The 20,024-nt window shown below is 41.5% G+C and overlaps 1 protein-coding gene across 2 annotated transcripts; it reads right to left on the bottom strand.

Annotated features, from left to right (window-relative positions):
- Window positions 1-4,589: 4,589 nt before the first annotated feature.
- Window positions 4,590-19,589, bottom strand: timm44 (translocase of inner mitochondrial membrane 44 homolog (yeast)). Of its 2 annotated transcripts, XM_079504975.1 has the most exons (14): window positions 19,499-19,534; window positions 18,713-18,766; window positions 18,312-18,413; window positions 17,356-17,532; window positions 17,121-17,201; window positions 16,876-17,016; window positions 15,686-15,822; window positions 14,687-14,772; window positions 12,162-12,254; window positions 11,088-11,212; window positions 9,483-9,533; window positions 9,176-9,265; window positions 8,646-8,756; window positions 4,590-6,826 (listed from the first exon to the last, which is right to left on the bottom strand). In XM_079504975.1, the coding sequence occupies exons 2-14, from the start codon at window positions 18,725-18,727 to the stop codon at window positions 6,707-6,709; spliced, it is 1,329 nt and encodes a 442-aa protein (XP_079361101.1). In that variant the 5' UTR covers window positions 18,728-18,766; window positions 19,499-19,534; the 3' UTR covers window positions 4,590-6,706. The 2 variants fall into 2 exon arrangements, with proteins under 2 accessions (XP_079361101.1, XP_079361100.1); XM_079504974.1 differs by lacking the exon at window positions 18,713-18,766 and having other exon boundaries at window positions 19,499-19,589.
- Window positions 19,590-20,024: the final 435 nt, after the last annotated feature.

Genomic DNA, 20,024 nt, shown 5'->3' with positions numbered 1-20,024 from the left:
TGGCTTCTATTATAGGACGCTAACATTCCAGGACGACAAAGCCTGCAGTTTCTGTTCGCTTTGAATGATGATGTCAGTATATGAGGCAAGGAAGAGAAGATGGGTGAAGTGCTCCTTTAAGTTGTGTCATTTTGAACCAGTGTTTTTAGTTTGAATCAACTAATGACCTTTGGTTTATATTTGTATTAGGAGTAAAAAAGCCAAAGGAGTCAAGAGTTTTGCATTTTGAACATTGGTTGCTGTGTCTAGGATTTAAAAACAATGTACACATCAATGTTCTGTGATAAAAAAGAAACTGTAATGAACATCTGAGGCATAAATCTGTGTGTGTGCGTGCACGCGCACAGTCTGCGCACCATGTCCATGACTCATGAGTCAAAGAGATGGTGAGAAAGCAATGAACTCAATATAAAAGTAGAAAGGGATTCTTTATTTAGCATAGGCCATTGCTATTCCATGGTGTATTGTCTTCGTCACAAATGTCTTTGCTAGAGGACAAGACACGCTGCAAGGCTGCATACTGTATGTATATGCACTCACTCACCCTTCAAGCAAGAGCATGTATATGTGACGCTTCTGCCCTACTTCTGTGGGACCTGACCTGACTTGTGTGTGTATGTGTGTGTGTGTGTTCAGAGAAATGTGGCTTTATCTGTCAAGAAATCAATGGTGTCCTATGTACAGTATGTTTGCATGTGTCAGCGTAAATGCTACATTGTCTTATTGGTGTAAGTAAAAAAAAAAAGGAGCACAGACTCCTTTAGTAATTCTATATCCTGTTGTATGTATTCATAGCCTATGTGTATCAGATCCACTCTGAGTAAGTGCAGGCTATCTGAGCCAATTTTTGTATTAGGCTCAAACATCTCGTCGCAATCATCCGTAAAATAACGGAAAAGGCTTTCTTTCATCAACTGAACAACAGGTTTGAGGTCTTCCAAATCTGGATTTTGACCACACTACAGCACTGAGATTGGTCTTGTTAAGGTCTTCAATGACATCCACCTAAACAGAATTTCTGTCTTAGTATTACTTGATCTCAGTGCTGTAATCAACACATTACTATACCAACAGGAAAATTGGGTGGGATTTTAAGGCACATGTACACTCAGTATACTCCATTGGTTTGAATCATACTTAAAGGTGCAGGGCCTAATTGTGCCTTGGCAATTGCACACCTGAGCCTGTGATCTGAGTAGACATGGGATGGAGCGTTCCACAATGCTCAATTCTGTTCAACACCCGACCAACATGCTCCCACTGGCTCAGATTATGGAAAAACTAAATATCATGATTTTGCAGATGACACACATACATAATCATATTACCAGGGCCCAAGAGTTCAGATTTTGGGTAGCATAGTTCGGGTAGTAACCACTAGCCTAAAAAGGGGAATCCCTACACAAAGAACTCCAAATTAAACTCACTACCCAAACTCGAAACTAACCTAAAATAATGGCTTACCTTATTTAAAATGCAATTGAACATAGTCCTTGAAGTTTTGAACACCTTCATAGTAGATAGTATCAGAATGTATCAGAATGCTGCTGCAAAAAATTGGGACATTTACTCTTCCCATGACCCACAAATGGTTCCAGACCTAGTGTTTGGTCAACAGTGCTGTATAGAGAGTATGCACATGCATGATTTTCCCATCAGGACACGCCCCCCTCATCTAGACTGAGTGGCAACTGAGTTGTTATTGAAAACAAGCACTTCCAAACTCTGACACTTAGAAAAATAATCAAATGCATGGCATTTCTTGACAGAAAGTAGCTCATAACGTTTCTATGATATGATATGATATGATATATTACTTTATTGTCAGTTCGCACTGAAATTCGTTTTGCGACCCAGCGGCCTTGTATGCAATACATATACACATTTGACATAACACAGGACAAAAAATAAAAAATAAAATAAAATACAGTTACATACATAGAGAACATAAGGGCAGAAAGCAATGTCCACAGCTCAGTCTAGTTCTGGCCAAAATCCTGATTAAGCCTCAGAGTTGATTGATGGACAAAAGACCTCTTCAGTCTGACCTTATTGTATGCTGGAACACCATATCTCCTTCCTGAAGGCAGCAACCTATACTCTCCATACAAGACATGGCTAGTATTAGAGGTAATATTCCTTGCTAACCTTAGGATGCTGTTATCATACGTGGATGTATAGAGCCTCTGAAGTGGTTGTCCAACAATCTTTGAACAAATGTTTAGTTGTTGCAGCATCTGTGACTTTAAGGCTACAGACAAGCATCCATACCAGGTGGTACTACAGTACTGAAGAACACTCATAATAACAGAAGTGAAAAACAAAAGAAGAATCCGTCTACTAGCACCAAAGGATCTTAAACGGCGAAGGAAATAGATTCTTTGCTTTGTTTTCTTACACACTGATTCAGTCTGATCTTTCCACGACAGTAGGTGATCTATTTCTACTCCTAGATATTTATATGAACATACCTGGTTGATCTGTTCACTATGAATAGTGATGGGGGATCTGTGTGTCTCTAGAGGTGCACCAAAAATAATCTCTTCTGTCTTTTTTGTGTTAATGATGAGAGCGTTGTTATCACTCCATTCAACCACTTTATTTACTCTGTGTTGGTGCAGTCCAGGATCACTGGAACTATCTAGAAGAGAAATTAAAGTTGTATCATCGGAGTACTTTAGAATGTACTGATCTAGTGTGTCGGTGCGACAATCAGACAGACATTCCTCAGTACGACAGCTGTCGGTATAAAGGGTGAAAAGTACAGCTGAGCTTACACACCCCTGGGGGGCCCCAACATTCGTAGTTAATGCTGAAGAGAGGCTTGTGTTCACTTTCACCCTCTGTACTCTGTTAGTAAGAAAGGAAGCATACCAGTGAATTAAGTATGGATTCAGTTCCAACTGTACCATCTTTGACACAGTTGGAACTGAATCCATACTTAATTCATGTATTTTTTTGAAACAAAAACTTTCGTACAGCTGCAATGTTTAACATTGTTTAATGCAACCAGACAGCAAAGCAAAGCAAAAAGCAAAGTTCTTTGTTTACCCAGGGTGAATGGACTAAGCTCGAGATGCTTGTTTACAGCCAGACCCTGCTCATAGAACATTTCATGGTAGGGGTTCAATGCCTTGCTCAGGGGCACTTCAGCGGTGGTAATTTTAACGTGCCGGTCCGGGGATTCGAACTGGCGACCTTCCGATAACAAGACCGCTCCGCAAACCGTTCGGCCACCGCTGCCCCTACAGGACTTTTCTGTTTGAATGAATGGGCTGTCAAGGCCAGAAAGTAGTTTTTTGCCACTCAGTGGGCGTTCCTGCATAACTTCCAGGTACGATGATGTCACTCGCATACCCTATACTCTCACCATATCCCTGCCATTTCCTGTGTGTGTGTGTGTGTGTTGAGGGGGTGCATCCTGAGCAATGGGGGAGCTACTGTACCCTGAGGAGCTGCTGCCTCAGCGTAGCTTACCAATACCAGCCGAGGGGATCCATCATCCTTGACAACCCTGGAATCGTATACCTACCTACCACACACACACACACACACACACACACACACACACACACACACACACACACACACACACACACACACACACACACACACACACACACACACACACACACACACACACACACACACACACACACACACACACACACACACACACACACACACACACACACACACACACACACACACACACACACACACACACACACACACACACACACCTCCATGTATGAATCAATGTACACAGGCTTGCTCATCAGGCTCTCCACAACATGCCCCTTACTGTTCCAAGGCCAGCATAATCAATCCAGCCATGCAAGAGAAGGCCCATCTGAATTCACAGAGCACCGTTTGTGGATTCTATATACCTTCTGTACCTCTGACTGACTGTAACCTCGGTTTGTCAAGCAGCTTAGGAGAGTCATATAGACCCATTGTGAGTGCAAGCAAGGAGTGATTTGATCAAATTGTGGCTCTACGGGGGAAGACAGACGTGCACAACTGACAGATTCCATTCCCTTTGTAACACTCAGGTAACAAGTGAAGGGTTTAGTTTAGGGGGGACAATTTTACTATTAATTTGTCAATTAAATGCTGAACGTTTTTTAAATACATTATTACGTGCAGTACCACTCAATGAGTTATTTTCATTCCAGCAATTAGTCAGGCATCACATTTTTTCCAAATGGTGGATATTAAAGTCTTACTTAATTTGGGGGGGGAGGAAGGGGGTACTGAGAATTTCAAGCATAAAATTACTTCTTTGGTGCTTCAAGAATTATATAATGTATTGTAAATATTCAGCAGTGTATAAAGAACAGAATTGCCATCCTGGTTGAAGCTCTTGCATTTTAATTATAAAAATAATTATTTATTTATTCACGGGATAGAGCTTGTGTACAAATCAGTCAACATTTTAATCTTCAGCTAAAAATAGACGGTACCTCAATATCTATATATGTGAGTTGTAGTAATGTGGTCTGTGTATCTCCATGTTGTCTTGACTCTAGTCTTAACTCATTCATAGCTTACAGTAAATTTGTTGATAAGCCCACATAAGACATTCCTTTCAGAGGTGTTGCGGAAGGCAATTTTAGCCCACACACGCCAAGTTTATTAAAGAACATGTAGACACATGTAGGGCATGTGTCCCCATCACAGTGGACCACAGGTTCTCAAAGTGAGGTCCAATGAACCCCACGGTGTCCATGAGGGCATTCCAGGGGTTCCCCAGCTAAATTAAGTATAAACACTTCTAGCCGCATTACATTATTTGGCTGACAAATGTTCTCTTATGAGGGTTCCTGGCACAAAATGATTTAATTTCGGGTGCCCTTAAAATGAAGAGAGTTTGAGAACCACTGCACTGGACCACATAACAGATAAAGACGAAACAATGGAGATATTGGCACATAACATGGTCAAATTACTTCTACAGTCAGTCGGTGAAACGGACCATTAAGTCACTACACGGACAAATCTAGTGGGTGGTCTATTTGCACACAAGAGATTTTACAGTGTACACAACCTCATCATTACCCCCCATGTTAAACATAATGCTTTGTGAATGCAAAAGCTAGTGTTTAAGTGTAAGAATAGATCACATAAGAGTCCATTTTAGAGTTAAAAAAGACACATTTCATTATTAAATGTACTCTGGATGTTACTGTATACGCTACCTGCACATAGCCTATATATACACTCTAGTCTAGCTGGCCGTGGCACAAGTAGGAATGTCAATGATAATTTGATGAGTAGTACCACATCAGGGCACATTGTCTTCACATTGACAAGACTGAACACTACAAGTGAATTGAGTTCCATTTGGTTGACATGGACATACAGTATTTGAACCCAGAGCAGTGATCCTCTTATTGTTGGTTGTACACATCAACCTCTAAAGAAAAGTGAAAAAAAGATTCCAAAGTCTAATTCACAATTTCATCCATGCTGCCACCATTACATTCACAGAGGATATTGCATTTTACTCAAAGCAAATTGAATGTTACCTGAATGTTATTCAATACTTACTAAAATTAAGTGTTCCATTTCTGCTATGAAAAAAAAGAAAAGCAAATCATCTGCAAATTAACATTTTCCCATAGGAAAGGATGTAGGTCACATTGAAACCGCACTTAATTGGGCATTAATGAAACAATTTGAGCCTGCCCTTCATGTTATATTCCCAAATTCCTTAAGCTTAAATACTTGAAGGGGCATGGTTTCATTCAAATGTCCCACAACAACAATGTCTTAAAATCTGAAATTTCCTTTTATTTCAGAATAAATATACTTTGTTAAGTTTACAATTACACTGGACTATTATCATACAAACATGGGTCACAAGGCCACTATTATCCAAGACAGGGTTTGACAGAGAGGGAGGTAATTTTAAAGTCCATCACCTCATTGTGAAACTAACACCATTACAGCCGGCTCCAGCCACGTCAGGGGCTTAGTTATGTACTCATTTTACACTTTGCATCTTTTGAAAGCCATCAGAAATGTGCATGAAAGACAGAAAGCCCTGATATTTTACCAAGGAAGTAAATTAGGAGTAGAAAAGGGGGAGTACAAAGGAATCTTCAACCTCATGTCAGAAACAAACAAACAAACACTTTGGACTGTTCTGCACCAGAATAAGTAAACGGGTAAACAAACAGTAGGGGAGAATCAGACGATGGAGAAGAGTAATCTATCACCCCCTAGTGTCAAACAGTGGAATGACTGGGTTGTCTATACTGGGGAACAGCAGCTTGCAACCTGCCCATAGCAGCCTGCCGGGCTGTCCACGACCACAAGAGAAACCCAGAGCCAGTGTTGCGGGAATATGTTGGGCAGCTGATAATTAGCAGCAACACTCTATTTTGATGCTTCCTTGGCAATTGAGCCCATGACCGCTGGTCCTTCATGCTCTATCCATCCACGGCCTTCCTCTCCCCTTCCTCATTCCAAGCCTTGGACAGATCCGTTTCCAGATATAATCGCTGGGGATTATTGCATCCCAAAATGTGTCTGTGTTTTAATGTCTTTTTAAAAAAGAGTCATATGCCTAATTTAAACTCCATCGCACAATGGTGTCGCTTGCCAAAAGGAACCGATCAACAAGCTAACGATGTTAGCTATAGATGTGTTATTTCTAGCTACTAGCGTCAATGTCATACGATGAAGTATAGATTGAGCTTTAGAGGATCTGCTCAGTGCTGGAGGCCGAGATGTCCAGTAGTCTCCAGGCAGCGTTGGGGTTGAGTTCCTCCTGGTCTCGACACAGAGCCCACACATACATCATCCTCAGCACCTTGTCCTGAGAACAAACACATTGGGGTTGAGTTCCTCCTGGTCTCGACACAGAGCCCACACATACATCATCCTCAGCACCTTGTCCTGAGAACAAACACAATGGGGTTGAGTTCCTCCTGGTCTCGACACAGAGCCCACACATACATCATCCTCAGCACCTTGTCCTGAGAACAAACACAATGGGGTTGAGTTCCTCCTGGTCTCGACACAGAGCCCACACATACATCACCCTCAGCACCTTGTCCTGAGAACAAACACAATGGGGTTGAGTTCCTCCTGGTCTCGACACAGAGCCCACACATACATCATCCTCAGCACCTTGTCCTGAGAACAAACACAGCGCCCACACATACATCATCCTCAGCACCTTGTCCTGAGAACAAACACATTGGGGTTGAGTTCCTCCTGGTCTCGACACAGAGCCCACACATACATCATCCTCAGCACCTTGTCCTGAGAACAAACACATTTCGCTCTTCAATTCTACTTAATCACTATACATCATATAGACTGGTGAAAAGAAAAAAACACAATTTAGGCATTCAGTAGACAAGCTCTTATCCAGAGCAAAGTGCACGGTCAAAGTGGCATGAACGGGATCAACCAACAACAGGTATAATATGGACAAGGAATTAAGCTACTAAGAAAACAATTGCTGACGAGAAGGAAAATGCTACAAAGTAAGTAACTAGGCTCAAATCTAGATGATTAGACTTCAACCTTGGTAGTATACAACATGCAGCAGCTACTGTGTAACATTATCATACAGTACATACATAGATAGCATCTATCTAGTCAACAACTGCAGATGCAGAGATAACAATTAGCATCAAAAGTATTTGCTGATGTAAAGCATCCTTGCATCTCTTGAACGGCACTATACGAGTTAATGTTGTTATTGTTAAGTACTGAATATGCTAGGTCCTAGCAGCTAGGAGATGGGGTTGAACATGAGTTTTCAGACTACGGCAGAAGATGAGTAGTGACTTTTGCCGTCCTGACTGACGGCAGGAGGTATCCACACAAAACAAGACAGCCAACACTGGCCTTGTAAATTCACCCACCCCCGCCAGCATCGTCAACTTCTACATGGTTGGCTGTACTTTGCTGTCAACAGCCTGAAGAATAACAAGGATGTCTCTGTAATACCGACAGGTATAAACTAATACTGAATTACCTGGACCGTACAAGTACCCAGATAGCCCATGAGCATCCATAATCAAAAGAGCTTTGAGAGGAAACTGATTATGTGTCAGGGGTGAGGCGAGGAGAAGGACAGAGAGGGGAGGAGTGGAGCTGTGCATGGGAGAAACAACTGTCTTTAAAGACAGAGTCTGTAGTTTAGATCCGGCTCATAAAGCACAGAGGGTACATACACCATTAATCCACAACACCATGTTCTTTTCATCTTAGCACTGAGCCAACTGCCTGGTGCTGAAAAGATACCTCACAAGCGCCACAAATCTCTGGTGTCCCTCAGGTGTCCCCAATGGACACCGTCTGATTTTCCAGGTCTTATAAGGACCATACCAGTCTAATTCTAGCCATTAGCAGAGATAGCCCGAGGTCGTCTTCAACAATGTTTTGTATACAGTACATAAGTGTATACAGTAGTGATGCGCAGCTCGGCCTGTTCCTCAACTCACACTAAAGAAGCAATAAATAAATACAAGGAAGGAGAGAACAGAGACAGGGAATGAGAGGAAAGATAGCGCACGCACACGCACACACACACACACACGCACACGCACACTTATACACATCAGTTATACACTCTGAGGTCAAATTAACAATCAGGATTTCACAGTGCAGTTGTAACGTACCGGGTCTCCCTCCACCACCTCTCCTTTAGTGTTGCAGATCACCATGACAAGCTGGGCTTGGAACGTGATGATCAGAACTGGCCCCTGCTCCATCATCTTCCCCATGGCCAACTGAAAAAATATATTTCAACGATACCCATTTTCATATGCATTCAGCTGTCTATTACTGCAAACAGCTTTAGAAAGTTCAACTATCATTCTTTTGACCGCAAAATCACAGAGCTGATAAAGAGCAATCTCCTTCGACAGTAAACGTCTTTACACACCAAGGCCATGACGAAAAAACATACAAATTGCCAGTGAGAATCAAAAATCAACTATAGTTGATGAGGCAGGTTGACGTCTTAATTCAAGGTGACATTTTTACCTCTTTACGAGTAAGAATTGTGTCATTTTATCGCCACATAATGATGTACTAAAAAAAGTTGTTCTTGGAATGAATCGCATGGAAAGAAAGAAAGAAAGAAAGAAAGAGAAAGAAAGAAAGACGCATTGAGTGTGTAAAGGCTTGCCAGTCTGGGTCAACTCACGTCAATATTGTCAATGTCCAGAATCTTGGAGCGGAACTGTAGCCCCATGGCCTTGGCTTGCTGGATGGGGTGGGCTAACTGGCTGTACGTCTACAGGCCCACCAGGGACAGGCACAGAGGGAAAGAGAAATGAGAGAGGGCAACTTTTCTAACAACAAGAAACCCCATCCATGGATGGAAAAGTTGCATTCAGCAACAGTACTCCAAGGAATAATAGCAGTATCCTGAGATTCCAGTGATTTCATTTTTGCAGTTTTAGTTTCTTCTGCATTCTGATCAGATAGACAGTGACTTAAAGAGGTCGTACCGCCTCGTAGCTCCAGTCCTTCAGAACCTCCAGCTCCCCTCTGATCATGGCCTGCAGAACAAATCACACAGTCTTAGTTAAAGTTAGAGGAGAGATTGATTGATTGATTGATTGAAGAATTTATTAACAGTTTGCAGAATTACAGTACATTTCAAGCACAAACTCAATACAAAGGCTGTTAACTGTGAGTGGACGACCCAATTAAGCATTACACTTGTTTCCAATAGGGTCCACCATGTTCAAATCATCAAAACATTTAGAGACGTACAAATAGACACTTCTATAGACAGAACAGGAATTCATCATAAAGGAAGTAAAAAGGGAAAAGAAACATATACAGTGAGGGAAAAAAAGGGGTGGGCGGTGGGGGGATTCACGTTCAGCTCCGTTAATTTGTTTGTTTTCCTTGGAGGAGCTGCGTTGGGTCCCCAAGTCGGCTCCGTGGCCGTACCTTGAGTTGGCTGTGTGGCCGTGACCGTCTCTTGTGTTGTCCTTGTGTTGGGTCCCCAAGTCGGCTCCGTGGCCGTACCTTGAGTTGGCTGTGTGGCCGTGACCGTCTCTTGTGTTGTCCTTGCGATAAAGGGCTAATGCTGCATTCACAAGGAATCAGGCAAGCGGTAGACGGCAAACGGCAAAAACCTGCTGGACGGAATGGTAAAAAGATTAAATATTGTAACATTGATGCCGTCTGCCGTTACCGTCGCCGGTTCTGGCTGCCGGGCCGTCCTGTTCTGTTCTGTTTACCGTCCTGCTCCCGTCCACTAAAATGACTTCCAGTTTGCCGTCTACGGCTTGCCTGATCCCATGAGAATGCAGCATAATGTAGTAGTGCTGGGAAGTTGCTCTTTGGTAATGGGATTGTGAGGTAATCCAAAAATAAGAGGGTGGGTGCAGTGGTGCACTGCATTTAAATGGAAATGCCTTAATTTATTTATTTAATGTTGATTGGATGTTTTTGTCCAGATTTCCGTGGGCTTGGAGTGGTACAAACTAAAGGACCACTTCACCACTTTTCAACCTATCTTTAATAGGTCCTCACTAATAATCATGAAAAAATGGAGGGCTGGGGGCAGTTTAGAAACCGTCCTCCAGTGACATCATCATTAGGCAGATTCTTTTTTTTAAACAAGATTTCTTTTAACAAAAATGTTTAGATTTTCATTATCGTGAGAACGATGGCTTCCATTTACGCATTGCAACTTTTCAGGACTAGAAAGCCTGCTGTTTCTATTAGCTTGTATTCCCCATTGATGATGTCACTGGAGGACGGTTTCTGAACTGTCCACAGCCCTCCTATGAGACACAGACCGAGTAGAAGAACATTGGGCCATTTCTTCATGATTATTAGTGAGGACCTATTATATGAAGATATGTTGAAAAGTGGTGAAGTGGTCCTTTAAGTGCATGTTACAGACAGACAGGCAACATTATATTATCTGCAATGCTATGATTTGAACATGAAAGTCAGTCTATGACTGTCTTGACCACTTGCTTCTGATTTCTAAGCGGAACTGACAGATGATGTGACCCTACAGCGCATAAATGATAAATGTACTGTATATAATGTAGTTATGTAATACAATGTTAGCAGCAATGTGCACATACCTCCAGTACATTAGGGATTATGTCATGTTCACACTGTCTGAGGAAGGTATCCTTATCAAAGGATGGGTCTATTTTCAGAATCTCAGTCAGGACCTCGGACATCTCTGTCTTGGAGAACAGTCCACCTAATCACACATCCACACAGATGAAGATGACATTATTGTTTCATTTAAGCAGGACTGTGAAGAATTACAGTAAAACAAGGTATAGGGAAAGACCCAAAATGGAATGGAACAGGCAATGTTGCAGTTACTTGACTGACTGTTTTTACACAGTGGCATTAAAAGGTATATTCAGTGATTTGACTTAATTCAAATATCACTTATTTTTTCTTTTTTTCTGGATAATCCTCCCTACGATAGAGTGTGCTGACCATATAAGGAGTTCCTCCCTGTCCCCAGTGAGCCCCTGGGGTCAAAAAACCCTAGTTTCAGTTTTGGTGGCAGGTGGCAAAGCCTTCATCCAATCAGGATGAGAGGGGCCTTCCTCCAATCATAGATCATCATCATGTAGAGCGTGCATGTGCACATTTTGTTACCGGGGCGGACTGGGTGGTTTTCCAAATCACCCAAATCACTGAATGCTCCTTTAAAAGGAGCACTTGTTACTGTGCAGGTTTCTTGACAGACTCTTTCGAGACACAGAGTGAGTAGGCAGAAATGGTGCCATCTTATAATGAGCATTAGTGAGTTCCAATTATATGACATTAGGTTGAAAAATGGTTAAGCCAAATCAATGTTTTAGAGAGTTTGGAGTTATTTTTGTAGTATTTATTAAACCATTTAGATCTGAGGCCGATTTTGAAAAGGCCTTCTGAAAGAGGTTTATGAAAGACAGCCTGATGTCTTTCTGAGAAACTTCACAGAATTGAACCCGGAAAAGTGATCACCTTATCAGCTTGATGTCGGTTAGTAAAAACAGAAAGATGTGTTGGGGTGAGTGGTGAGTCACATATCATTGCGGCTTAAGTGACGTCATGTTGTAGTTTTCCCAACCATTGTGGTGAGTAGCTAATCACCTACAACTGGAGTATGCGTGGGCCTTTAGAGTGGGAGATCAGAATTGTGTCGTTACCTAAGATGTCAGTCATCTTCTCAGTGACAGCACGTGATGCTCTGATGAGGGCGTTGTCACTCTCGTCATATTTCATCTTCATCTCAAAGAATCCTGAATGGGCAGAGAGAAATATACACACAAAGAGTGATTGACAGAGGATAAACAAACAGACCGAGAGTAACTACACTACAGTACAGTAATGCTGGGCTCACACTACATGACTTTTGCAATCTTAATCAACAGGATAATATGATTATCGGGCTTGCTGGAGCACCTCGACGTGCTGTGATCACACGTGGAATCAGATGTAAACAACAGAGCCTGTTAAACTTGCAGTGGCAATGGACTAAGGGTTTTGATATGTCTGGGAGGACAAGAAACGTTATAGTCAGACAGTCGTGTTCTAGGCACATATTGACAAGCAGCCTGTTTTGACCGGCAGTTGCCGTCTCTTTCACTGAAGATCCGTCTCCTTGTAATCATTTCTCATCAAGAAAAATATCAAACGTGTTTGAAAATGATGATGAAAATGAGATGGCCATGGCCTCTGTGAAAATCTGGAGTTTTAGGTTTGAAACACGATATATCCTTCCACTGCTACGCTGAGGACGTCCAAATCTACATGCCTCTCACATCCAACAGCAATAACTCCCGTCTAGATGATATAATAACTTGGATGGACGCAAACTTCCTACATCTAAATGACATTAAAACCGAGATCATCATCTGTGGTCATAACCCCACCTTTCCTGTCAACACCCTGGGCCCCTTCACCTCCAATATCACACGAGCGCAAAAAACCTTGGAGTCATATTTGACTGTAATTTCAAATTTGACAAACAGATTAGCTCTCAGAGTAAAAGCGGCAATGTCTTTCCGGCACCCCAGAGCTCCTATTTTGAAGGAATCCCGGGAATGATTGTGTTAAAAGACGGAGTTTGCTCGCCCTCCCGCCCCCCACACACACTCTAGTATCATTGGAACAAGTACACACTGTTTACCTTTCGTCAGAAGCTTTTACATGGCAGCAGCGTCGCGGTACAAAGGCACAAATTAAATCTGAAATGTGGATGGCAGAAAATCCACCAAGGACAGCGATCCTGGAGTCCGATTTATAGAGGTTTGAAAATCCTCCTTCCAACTGGTTTGCACTGAGATTATATTTGCAATCCCGTAGTTGGAACGGTGGGGCGTTGCTATAGGAACCGGACCAATGTTAAAAGCTTCCATAAGCTTCAACCATTATATAGACGGAGTATACGTTATGGTACGTATATATACGGACCTGGGATATGACGCCACCTAGCATCGGCGTCCGTATATATACGTGCCTGGGGGGGGGGGGGGAAAGAGTTAATTAATGTTGTCTGACTTTAATGGTCACGTATTCTTCTTTTCTTTTATTATTTTCTTGATGTAATTTTTTACCATGTTTACTTTTTCTACTGTGAAGCACCGTGGTCTATTTCGGTTGTGTGAAATGGGCTATATAAATAAAGGTTGATTTGATTTGAATGAATGGGAACAGCATTGCTTCTCTCTGGAGTGATGGATGACTAACAGTAAGTTTCTGACATTTGCCCTGACAATACACACACCCACCAACTCAGTACTCACACACAGACGTTCCACAGAACTAGAATCCACAATGTATTCAAGACTAGAGTTAAGTGCTGATGATGCCATGACAGCAGTGGAACTCAATATTGTGGCAACTGGTGATTGTGTTGAATTTGCGCAATGTCATTTCTAATGTGATTTTATTTGCCGTCCAAAAATGATTCATCTCCAACAATCTTTTTAAGTAATGCATAATTGCTTGGCTTGCACAACACTTGAGCGCAGCCAGAGTGGGATGAAACACATCAACATTCTGAGGCATCTGTTTCAAAACGGCCTCCCTGTTCCTCTCCACCAGTCCCAGGAGGAACCCCCTGGTCTGACACTTGTTAGCTGCTACTCATTAGCCAAGTCTCTCAGTCTCCAAGGTTACAAAGTCCTTAAATAAAACAGACTTTATACATGCATTGCCTATGTACAGTGAAATATGTATTAATTTACCTCACAGAGTGTACAAATATTATGTGTCCCTTTGCACACACTCAGCATTACCAATGGATAGATTCACACAGATGATTCTACCGTTCATAAATACTGTATATGAACATGCATGGTTTAAAAGCATATAAACAATTGTATTCAAGTTATACTTATGCTGGAGTCTTACATAATATTAGATAACCCAAATCAGCCTGGTGTTTGCCCACTGACCTGGAATGTATTCAATACTTCCAAAAGTAGCCATCAATTTGCTGAGGGATTCTGATTTTGCATACAGTACACCTGCTTATTTCCCTACAAAACTGACTGATGACAAGTCTATGACATATTCCACAGCACCATCTATTGGTCAAACCTATAACTGCAGCATGAAAAATATAAAATGCAAAACTACTTTTTTGGCAGGCACATTAATACTTAATACATACTACTATAAGTAGACAATTTAAACACTCAATACAGAATAGTCACATGTTGCTTACTGTTGAAGACAGCATTATTGTCTTTGAAGTCCTTCCACTGCTGATACCATTTAGAGTCTTTGTGGAGCACAACACCCATGGCTTCCCTGGAGTACAGACAGACACACAGACACAGACACACAGACACAGACACAGACACAGACACAGACACACACACACACACACACACACACACACACACACACACACACACACACACACACACACACACACACACACACAGCAGTGTCATTCGTTATTAACATACAGGCTGTGTGTATTTGCCATGTCTCACCCCTTCATCAACTCAGGCCGACAGACAGTACAATACACATCTCACTATATCCTGGTGCATGTATATTTGTATATTTGTGAGTTCCAATGTGTAGTCTACTGAGATATTTGTGATCGGTGCTCGACTGATCATAAATAAACAAGAGCTTAGGCCAAGTCGATTACAGCAGCACTAACCATGCTGAATTTGAAGAAAACTGTGCTGAAAACTGCAACAACGCATTGATCTTTCATGTGACGAGCTGCTGAAAGTCAAGTTCACTGGACAGCTCCTCGTCCAGACAGTTCTGGATATCAGTCCTGAATGTGTTCCCAGTGTTGTGTAATGCTGCACTGACAACGTTGTCCCCTTCGCATCAACAAACCTTGTCCTCAACACCAGTTTTTCAGCACTAACATTAATACAAAATAATATCTCGCCTCAGAGTAGAAGCGGATCTCCGCCTCTTTCTTAGCACAATGCAGCCACGTATCATCGCAACGTTCGACACGGCAACTCGCTCGCTTTAGCTCGATCGGTGGTGTCTCTCATGAATCAAGTTCGCTTGAGACGGCGCGCATCCGTCGCGGTCTAGCAGCGCGGTCTAGCACCCAGTACTTTCACCACTGATGTCACTCACTGGTGAAAGTACTGGGAGAAAAAAACGCTTCAAGGACCTGTGATCAAGCTTTCACATAATGGGGTGTTTTAGTGTCATGGCAGAAGAATGGAGGGTGTTCACTTACTCGTTGGCTTCAAACACTCTACTGTCGTCATCTGCACCCTTGGAAGAGAACTCACTCCTCTTTCTGAGTCTGGAAGGGGGCCGGTAGGGACCAGTATGACCAAGGTCATCGATCTCTTTCTTTACACTCTCCATGCCCTGTGGGAAAAAACAAAAATAAAACCAATAACATTATATGCAGTACTTTAAAGACAAAGAAGTTGCAGTGTTCCGCAGTGTGATGTCGAGGGAGTGCTTGTTACCAACCCAGTCAGTCACTCGTTCTCCTACGGACTATAAATATTATTGTACTAAAATTAATAACAGGACTTTTTATGTTGCCTTGCTACCATATTGAGTATCAGACATCACTGGTAGAAGACTGTAAAGGAGAGATAACGTTATGTTGTGCTATGTTACGCAACGCACATTACTCCAGTTTCAGCCTCACAATATTGGCTCCCGGTGTTGTTTTTAGGATAGATTTTATACTTTTACTACTTGATACTTTATTTTTTTAGGAATAACCTCCCACTACACTTTTAACAGGCAGCTTCCGTAGACATCTTTAAAGCACAGCTCAAGACCTATTTCTTCACTCTTGCTTTTTGTTGAGGTTTTTTAATTTATTTTAAATCTGTGTTATTCATACATGTACTCAGTTTTGCCTTTTCTTTTATTATTTTATGTCTTTGCTTGTTTCTTGACCTGTAAAGTACTTTGCGCTGCATTTATGCCATGAAAGGTCCTATATAAATCAAGTTTATACTGCGAGGCAAATTGGAGCCCTGACGGAATGCATTTAATTCAATAAGAGCCCGGCAGACAAGCATATGAATAAACACTACATTTGAATGATATAACTTTGTAAAATAATCGGTAAGTAAAAGTAATAATCGAAAGTAAAAGGAGACGTAATACACATTCTCTTATTTTTCCAATATGCACATATAATATAATTTTATTGAAGTATCCAAATACAGACTGGGCTGTATGGGCTGCCTGTCAAAGCAAGACTACAGTTGTCTTTGGTCCCCTAGCTAGCAAAGTAAGAGGCTTTGAAGTCGAAAGGGGTTTCAACACACTACACTTTAATGTCTATGATTGGTCTATGATTGTAACACATTTTAATTTGTTACAATTTCATGTTGTCTAAAAGCTTCATAGTTGGTTAATAAGCAGGGCAACTAAACCCTTAAAACTGCAACCTACTTGTGATATTGCTTTAAATGCCCCAGTCTTTCCCAGCATCTCTCCACGCTTGGATATAGACTCTGCTGAGCTCTTGGCTGCTCCCTCCACTCCTTCCTTGATCTTCTTTCCAATGTCTGAACGACTAACCTCCTCAAGACCCTGCAAACATACATACACACCACTCAGATAATGGGACTTCCTCCCATTAAGCATGTAAACAAATGTATAAGATGATGATTTGAACTTATAACGTTTCCACATACCTCTTTGACAGTGTCTGAGAGGTCCCCCAATCTTTTCTTAAGGACCTCGGAGGTCTTCACAGTTTCTGACTCAATAGATTTCTGACAGAAAAAAAAGATGTAAGGGTTCGAAGATAAGACAGATGAACACAGCACGGCACAAATAATGCATCTCAGATTTTTTTTAAAAGCCCAATTTTTTAATCACAGAATAACTGACTGCTACAGAGGTTCTGGAAAGTAGCCAAACACTAACATATTTTTTCCGAGCTTGTGTCAGCGCGTCCGATTCGTCTAGTTTTTTGGCCTCTTCCCGGAACTTCTTGATGTTCTCCTTCATGTCCTTGTTCTTGTTAAGCTCCTGCTTCAGGTTATCCATAAACCCTCCCAGGAAACCTTTCCTCTTGCCTCCACCTTCTGACGAATACCGTACCTACATGAATATGAGTTAACGACACGTTTTAGTACAATAGTGTGTTGAAGCAGCTTGAATTTGTTATCTGGCAGTGGGTCTCTTGATGAAATGTTATTGAAGGAGTATTTCACTCCCCAAATGACTTAATACTCACACACCCCATGACAGCTTGCACACAAGGAGGATAATTTAATTTAAGGAGGATAATTAAATTTTCCTTTCTACATCATTCCTTTACACTTACAGTGAATAAATAATTCAAAAACTGTGAATAGTTGAAAAGGAGGGGGGGGGGGGGGGGGTCCAAGGTTAAAAACAGCAAAACTTTAGTTAATTTTAAACACACAGAGTGTAATCCAAGTGTTATGTGTCCAGTTGTATGCTCTTTCCTTCCAAAACAATTGCTTTATGCTAAAAACATTTTATTTTATTTTATTCAGTTCCAGTTCAAACCGTGACATGCACAAGTGAGGAACGTGTTAACAAGCACACGCGCCACAGTGAACAAACGTTTCGGCTATCCAGCCTTCACTGATGAAGGCTGGATAGCCGAAACGTTTGTTCCCTGTTCAAAATGAAATATATATTTTTTTGAACTGCAGCCTTGGTGTGTGCGGATCACTTCATTCACCATAAATTAATGTTCTACAAATGGAGATTGTATGGTACTTGTACTCAAGCCATCACAGGGTGAATGCCTGACGCATAGGGAAAGGGGTCGTTTTAGGAGTGAACTACCGGTACTCTAAGAAAAAGGAGGAATGTCATGGGTGAAAAATCAAAATGCAATCAACTACCTGTGAAGAATTTGTAAGGGACCCACATATCCTGTAGGCATGAGGTCTGTTGTGGAGGAGCAAGTAGGGGCTGGATACCAGCAAAGCTCTTCTGATACATATCTAGTGAAGAAGATAGATTAAACCTCACTCAAATACTGTAGACCAGCGGTTCCCAAACCTTCAGGCCCGTGACCCAAAACAGAAATTTGAAATTGTACCCAAACTAGTGAAAATAGCAGATCTACAAGTTAGCTACGAGCTTATAGATGAGCTATTTTCACTACTTCTTAAACAATTGATCAGTTGAGACGAATAACAGTCTAGGTCCATAATTTAGTCTGACCCCTCCCCGAAAAGGCCTATCTGTCCTGACCCCTAATCCATCATTTATACATTATGGATAATTAGTGTGGACTTACTGTTATTCGTCTCATTCGTCTAATTTATGGAATTTCTTATTCTTCCTGAAATTACTGGGGGGAAAAAATCATAGAATTGTTTTCAATTCATGAAAGATTTATTTTTGTAAATGTTTTGAAATATTAGAAACAAAATGTAGGAAACACCAAATAAAGTGACCAACAAAGGTCCTGACTCCTGACCCACTGTGCTGTCTGCTGTGTAGTCTACACAGCACAGTGGGTCATGACTCTCAGAAGTGTCTACACTAGACTACCAGCCAACTTCCTTTACAGTTTGTTATGAGGACACATATGTATGCATACAATTAAACTACACACTAGATTGTGTCATTTGTGTTAGAAAATGGGAGTCCCCAGGGCTTTTTGATTATTTTAGCCCAAGTATGTGACTGTACTACCATGCTTGTTCACATTTAGGTCTAATATAGACATAAAGTATTCAATCAATCAAAGATATTCTGGTCCAATTGGTTACAGATGGAAGTGAAAATATTCATTAAGACAAGAAATCCAGGACTAGACTCCAACATGAACACGCATATAGATTTTGCTCAGACATTTTCCTGGTTGTTTTCCATGCATCAAATCCAGCTTGGAGCTCATTCCATTCAGACGTTAGCAAGCTAGCTTAGCCTTTTTGTCAGAAAAGGCTCGTATCAATATTGTGGAACAAGACGTTTGATGCATACACGTCTCTGCATAGTCAATGCCAATTTTGCCAAATGTGCAATTGTAGTAAAGGTTTTTGGAGACATAATTTAACAGTGGTTAATATAAACTCACCTGATAACACTGGCACAAGGAGGTCGCCATCTTGCTAGATACAATGTGTGACCTTTTCCGGTGATGACCTTCTGACGTACGAGTGGGAGGGGCTTGGTATTGTACACACAGCATGAAAAGCTCATGTTGCGTAAAAGGGCTCTCCTAATGGGTCATGTTCATTAACTTGTTCCGACCTGACATAATCTAAACTAATTCCCTAGCTCCGACCAAGTCCAGCCACAATAACGTACAGAAAGACAAATAAAATTACCTTTTATTTTAAGGTGAAATATAAGGCAATCACATCAGGTAAATCCTTCTACACGAGAAACAATTTCACACTTTTAGGCCAATGCATGCCCCTCTAGTCCAGTTATGCTTATGCCACAACCTACCCAGTCAGGTAATAGTGCAGAACAGAAGTATCACAGTACTTGTAGCAGAGAATTGGAGGAAGTCAAGTCAGTACTACTACATGGAGGACATCAGGGATCTTCATAAGGGCATGAAAGGGATATATCTGTAGATCTTTCAGTTCCAAGAT

This window comes from Electrona antarctica (assembly GCF_951216825.1).
Source record: "Electrona antarctica genome assembly, chromosome: 7".
NCBI classification, from domain to species: Eukaryota; Metazoa; Chordata; class Actinopteri; order Myctophiformes; family Myctophidae; genus Electrona; species Electrona antarctica.
This window is presented reverse-complemented; position numbering and strand designations above follow the sequence as displayed.